General features: G+C 39.2%; 1 protein-coding gene across 1 annotated transcript; it reads left to right on the forward strand.

The window, feature by feature from the left end:
* The first annotated feature begins 706 nt into the window (after window positions 1-706).
* LOC132042566 (uncharacterized) lies at window positions 707-1683 on the forward strand. The gene is made up of 2 exons (XM_059433090.1): window positions 707-893; window positions 1190-1683. Exons 1-2 carry the CDS (start codon window positions 707-709, stop codon window positions 1681-1683), a joined length of 681 nt encoding a protein of 226 aa, XP_059289073.1.
* The last annotated feature ends 4702 nt before the right edge of the window (window positions 1684-6385 follow it).

Below are 6385 nucleotides of genomic sequence, written 5' to 3' on the forward strand. Positions count from 1 at the left end.
ACTGTTTGGCCTTGCCGGCCATTATTTTGTTATACAGAAGTATCGGCAGCCACGTTGGCTTGCCTTGTGATATATTACATATATATAAGTATGTTTTGAGATGTTTTGAGTTACAAATGGACTTTTGTATTATATTTATAGCTTTCAAACTTAGTTAAATAGACCCTATTGAATGCCATGTTTGAGTACAGGTAACATAAGTTGGGTTATCGGGTAGGTTAAGCTCGGTCACTCATCATGGCCCTAGGTTGGATCGTGACAAAAGTGGTATCAGAGCAGTTCAGTCCTCGGCATGTCCGCAGATGGTGTCTAGTAGAGTCTTGTTTATCGTGTGTTGTGCACCACATCTATAAACATGAGGCTATGAGACATTAATAGGGTGTCATTCCTTCTTTCATGTTAGAGATCGTGCGAATAGAGCTATGTCATAAGTGAAGTCCTTAATCTAATAATCTTGTATGATTTCAGCGATGACTAGGAAGAGTAAAGCGACAGCAACCCAGAAGGGCAAATCAATTGAGGGTGAGGCAGTTAGCCAAGCCCCCAGGTCCACCAAAGCTCAGACTCATACTGGGATACACATTCGATCCCGAGTTCTCCTACTTCCCCCTCCGGAGGGAGCTCGGAGGGCACTCGATCCCGGCCAAACTCCGGTACCGATGCACTGTCGCCTCCAGTCCCTCAGCCGAATGCTCAGGGTCAGGAGATGAAAAAGATGAGAGATGCTATCTGTTTGTTGACTCAGACACTTGCTACCCAGGCTGGGCGACAGGATAGCGGTCATGAGTATCCAAATAGGGCTGCTAGTACCAGGGCCCGAGATTTTCTTACATTAGATCCCCCAGAGTTTAAGGGCACGGACCCTAATGCTGATCCTCAGGAGTTCATAGATAGTATGCAGCGTACTTTAGATGTGATGAAGGCGTCGGCTACGAATCTGTTGAGTTAGTCGCTTTATAGATTGCAGGGTATAGCGATTAATTGGTTTCAGTCATGGAGATTATCGAGGGATAGGGATGCTCTTCCACCGACTTGGCAGGAATTCTTAGATGCCTTCTTGCGCCATTATATGCCACCCGAGTTGAGGCGGGCAAGGGTTGATAGGTTCCGCTTTGCGACGGGGTAGTATGTCGGTTAGAGAGTATAGTGTGGAGTTTGATTCTTTAGCCGCTATTCTTCTATTGTGCAGAAATGGAAGATAGAGTTCACCGATACGTGATGGGATTACGCCCGGGGTTGCGGGAGGCTTGTATGGCGGTAGCGATGCCCGGTATGGATATAGCTCGTATTCAGGCTTATGCTCAGGGGTCAGAGGATCGTAGGAGCCAGCGAGAGGCTATCTCGGAGCAGAGTAGTAGTCAGCCCAAGAGGGCTAGGTCAGAGGGTCAGTATAGAGGTTCCACTAGCCAGAGCAGACCCCAGTATAGTGCACCTCTGCAGTTTCGAGGATCTCGGCGGGGTAGGGAGACTTCTCTTGGTCAGAGACAGAATTCTTATGCATCAGGTTCTCAGCAGCAAGTGGGGTCAGGGCAGGAGGTGATGCCCCCTTCTCGATGTGCGACTTGTGGGAAACGTCATGTAGGACGATGTCGTCAGGGTGCATGCTATACTTGTGGTGATCCGAGCACTATGCTAGAGATTGCCCACAAAGAGTGGGTTGTATTGTTCCTGAGAATTCGGTAGCATCATCGTCACCCTCAGTGAGAGCCCCAGAGATAGGACCCCAGACTTCTTCCGGCCGAGGTAGGGAAAGAGGTGGAGCATCTAGCTCCAGTACTGGGTCGCATAGTATCTATGCTCTAGGTGGGAGACCGGGTCCAGAGACACCGCAGGATGCACCACCAGGTATACCCTTCTTCAGATTATTTATTGATGGATTTAAGCTATATACGAACTATCCCTTACCACTATGACATGATGTATTACAACATAAGTTAGAATACAAGCATAGGAGTTAATGGGGTAAATCGAGACAAAAGACTTAGTGAAAAACTTAGTTGAAACCTTAAGAGGGGAAGCGCCCATAGCATGGCAAGACCATGGCTATAAATTGGAACTAGGGTAAACGATTAGAAGACTACCCTTGATATGTAACCTTTTAGTTATTATAACATGATACTGGCGGTATTAGATACGATTAATTTGGCCCTAAATAGTACCGTCATGCTTTACTCTATTGTTTAACTATCCATAAAACTTCTATAAGTTACATATTTCCAACATTCGAGGACGAATGTTCCTAAGGGGGGAAGGATGTTACACCCGGAAAAATTTCGTGTTACCGAGGCTGCAGCAGACGACTTAGTATGGGCTCGGGGGAGAGTAAAGATATACAAGGATTAGGGATGAAGATTTCATATATATGTATAAGAATAACATATAGATGACAGTGAAGGCCATATGGTGTAAGTTGGTTAATAAGTTACTTGATAAATAGCCCTCGTAACCGTAAGTTAAGGTGGGGCCCACATGTCGAAATTTTATAAAGGGCATATGACAAGTTATATAAATAGTACATAGGAAGTTTAGCAAGTCTTAAAGGGACACTTAAGCCAAATATGAGCATAAGCACTCCAAAAGGATGATTTAAGGATACGTTTTCGGGTGATCTAGATTTACGAGGCCAACACACCATTATACGTTGAGAATTTGGGAAAACACAAAAAATGAAAGTTGTAGATAATTGACATCCCTTTCCAACCATAGGTTGTGGGCCTTCATGCGACATAGGGATAAAAAGTTATGGACGTTTTAAGGAGGAAAGGTCAAACTGGCAGTGGGCTCGGCCCAACCCGACTCCAAGTCAGGTCAGGCCCACTTCCTTGGCTATTTAAGGAATATTTTCACCCATTATCTTCCTCATTTCATGCCAAAATATCTAGAATATTTTAGAGAGAGAGTGAGGAGAGTTAGAGAGATAAAGCAAGGATTCGATCAAGTTCGAGGCCCCGAATCCCGAGGCTCGTGAAGTATAAAGTGTAATACGAGTTGTCGTCGTCGTTTCAAGCTAAATATTGAGCTTGGGGGATGATATTTTCGTGGTTGAGCTGATGCTAAGGTATGTATTATTTTCTCATCTTTGTTATTGAGATGATTACGTGGAGATTTAACGGATTAAAGTGTTAGAAATATAGTTATAATTATCGTATACCGAATATTAAGGCGTTGTGGTTTAGGGGCTGTTTTGGATAGAATTGTAAGATGAGTTTAGTCATATTATTGTTGTAAATTGTTAGATTTGTTGTTGTTGTTGGTTATTAGCTTAATTTGGAATTGTTGGGTTGGTAGGATTATAGAGAGATCTTTTGTCCAAATCCGGTTAGGAGACGAGAATAAATGATTAGTTAGAATAATCTTGTTGGCCTAGTCTTAATCCCTATATTTTTTATGGTATTTTAGTTGACTAAGCTCGGGAAAAGACTCGAGGATTAGCTTGAGGCGTAAGTAAGGTATGTAAGGCTAACCCTTCTTTCATACTTTGGCATGATCCCTTTTATATGACTCCTAAAGAACGTAAAACATAAGTACTCTATTCTTAGTTGGATTTGGAGTCGATATCCAATGTCTTGTTTCGTTCATGCTATACTCTTGTTGATAATTCGAAGGAAGCTTCTGCGATACATTATACTTACATGTTCACTACAAAGCAAATGGCAAATGAAGGAAACTCTAAAACTTGTTCTCAAAATCTCTCCAAAGGGAGTTGTAATAAAAACCGCTCTGAAAGGGGTGCAACGTTTTGTAACTTCATTACATATTCATACTGTATATCATATGTATTGTTATTGTTCCACCGATCAGCTGGATTATGATACTCTTAAGCCGGAAGCGGGCCCGAAGGGGCCACCTAGCTAAGCGGAAGCGGGCCGCCCGAAGCGGGGCCATCATGACTACGCCGGAAGCGACCGTCCGAAGGGACTATTGTGTTATTAGCCGAAAGCGTCTACGAGTAGGATATTCTATATTTAAATTATGTATGCTAGAATTTGTGTAAGGGACCATATGACATGGTTCAAAGTGCCGTTCCAGGTTACTCCCAGGTTGCTTTCTAAACTTGCTTACTGTTATGCTTTTCCTTATTTTATGATTCAGTATTGCCTTACATATTCAGTACATATTCCATACTGACCCCCTTTCTTCGGGGGGCTGCGTTTCATGCCCGCAGGTTCAGGGATGCGGTTAGACGATCCTACCACCTAGGAGGAGTCGCATTGAGAGTCGAACTCCACTTGCTTCGGAGGATCGTTTCTGTTTTGGTATAATTTTGTTTGTATACATTATGGGTACGACGGGGCCCCGTCCCGTCACTTATGCCGGTCATACCCTTCTAGTAGTCTCGCGGACAGCGTGGGTGTCATGGGTACTTGTTTGGCCTTGCCGGCCATTGTTTTGTTGTACGAAGTATCGGCGGCCTCGTTGGCTTGCCTTGTGATATGTTACATATATATAAGTATGTTTTGAGATGTTTTGAGTTACGGATGGACTTTGGTATTCTATTTACTGACTTTCAAACTTAGTTAAATAGACCCTATTGAATGTCATGTTTGAGTACAGGTAACATAAGTTGGGTTATCAGGCAGGTTAAGCTCGGTCACTCGTCATGGCCCTAGGTTGGGTCGTGACACTTGGATGCCCTTTCCCTTGCCTGCAGTCTTTTGAACTGTTGATCTCACGCTGTCAATATAAAACACTTTTATTAGTTAACAGTAATTTTTAACCTACTTAACTGGTCTGCTAAGTTATTATCTATTCCTTTAATATGTTCAAAAATCAGATTGTAAATTGATATAGTATCTATAAAGTTTAACCATCTTCTTCGACTACTATTTTTATCATTTATCTTTTGGTGGAATTTTACTATGGCTTCACAATTTGTTCTACTACATCTTCATTTTCTAATATATCGTTATTTTCATTTTCTTCTAGAATTAAATTCTTTGGTTTTATCTTTTCTTTACAACATGCGTTAGTTCCTTCTGATCTTTTTTACAGCAACTATCTTTTTTCTTTTGCAGGTTTACCTGGTCTACAGTCTGGATTTTCTTATGTCTTATTCTAGTTTCGACTTTAATAGTTTGTACTGGTGTATGAGTGATATTTTTCAAGAAAATCACTCCATCCCTTGTAATCATACAGCTACCATTATTATGTAACATGAAATCTAATCCTATGACAAAGTCTACATTTATATCTAAATCTCTTACCCTTATTTTATCCATCTAGTAACTTGGCTTGTAAAATTCTGAACATGTATTTACAAAACTAATATATGCTTTATGAATATAATGTCTATATATATTATGTGTTCCATCCATTTGCATAGCTGCAACTAATTTTTCTAAAAAAATTATTAAGTTTGGTGGAATACTCTTTTATTTATTATACATCCCGAATCAACCAAAGCTAGTGTCTCTATTTCATAGTCATCTATTTTAATTCTTGTAAGTATCTTTATTGTTCCTAATTTTTATCTTCATTACATACTAATGCCTCCTAATCTTCTACGCTCATTAATTCTTCTTGATTATCTTCTAGTATTGGCTTAAGAGCTCTAATTATTGGTCTTGTGGTAGATGGAACTATTTCTTCAGTTTCTTCACATTCTTCTCTTTGTTTTCCTTTTTCTAATTTTTGTAGTCTTCTTTCTAATTCATTTATTCTTGTTTCTAATGTCATTACTCTTAGATTTATTGTAGGATCATTTATTTCTTTACGTTTTTCTTCTTTATTTACCTTTGTATCAAATTCTTTTTCTATGCACATAATACATCCTTCTACATAACATTTTTTACATTTAACCCTTTTATCTTTACTAGGGTACCATTTACAAAAGAAACATGCATTACTATCTAATCCTTTATTTCTTTCAAATTCATGATTACAGTCTTGAGAGATATTTCCGAAAGTGCTTGCTTGGATTGCTTCTAAATCCAATTTCTCTAATCCTAATTCATTTATTAGTTCTTCTTCTTCTGAATCTGATGAGTCTGTTTTAATCTTTTCTTCGGCATCTACACTTCCTTAGAATATATATACTTTCATTATCAGACATGTATTCGTCTACATTTATTAGGGTTTCTTGAAAATCTTCAATTAATTGAGAATTTCTTGTTTTATTGTTTATTCTTTTTGGGCATGTATTAGCCAAATGTTCTACACTTCCACAAGTAAAACATTCTAATCTATTCTTGTAATTTCTTTCTGTTCTATATTTTCTAACATGTTTATTTCTATCTAAATAAGGCTTTCTAGCTGATGACTTTTTAAGATAATTTTTTTTTTTTTATTATAGCTTCTATTGTATTGTGGTCTATGGTTTCTATATATATATATATATATATTATTTTTTTTGCAGTCTTGGTTCGTAATCAATGTGTTTGCCTTT

Source organism: Lycium ferocissimum, unplaced genomic scaffold, assembly GCF_029784015.1.
Source record: "Lycium ferocissimum isolate CSIRO_LF1 unplaced genomic scaffold, AGI_CSIRO_Lferr_CH_V1 ctg1622, whole genome shotgun sequence".
Taxonomy (NCBI): domain Eukaryota; kingdom Viridiplantae; phylum Streptophyta; class Magnoliopsida; order Solanales; family Solanaceae; genus Lycium; species Lycium ferocissimum.

Bases quoted from the DNA above. Each gene is read 5' to 3' on its own strand.
- LOC132042566 (XM_059433090.1), top strand. From the start codon at position 707: ATGAAAAAGATGAGAGATGCTATCTGTTTGTTGACTCAGACACTTGCT. The intron at 894-1,189 runs GTATGCAGCGTA...TCTATTGTGCAG, and splicing joins TCCTCAGGAGTTCATAGATA to AAATGGAAGATAGAGTTCAC.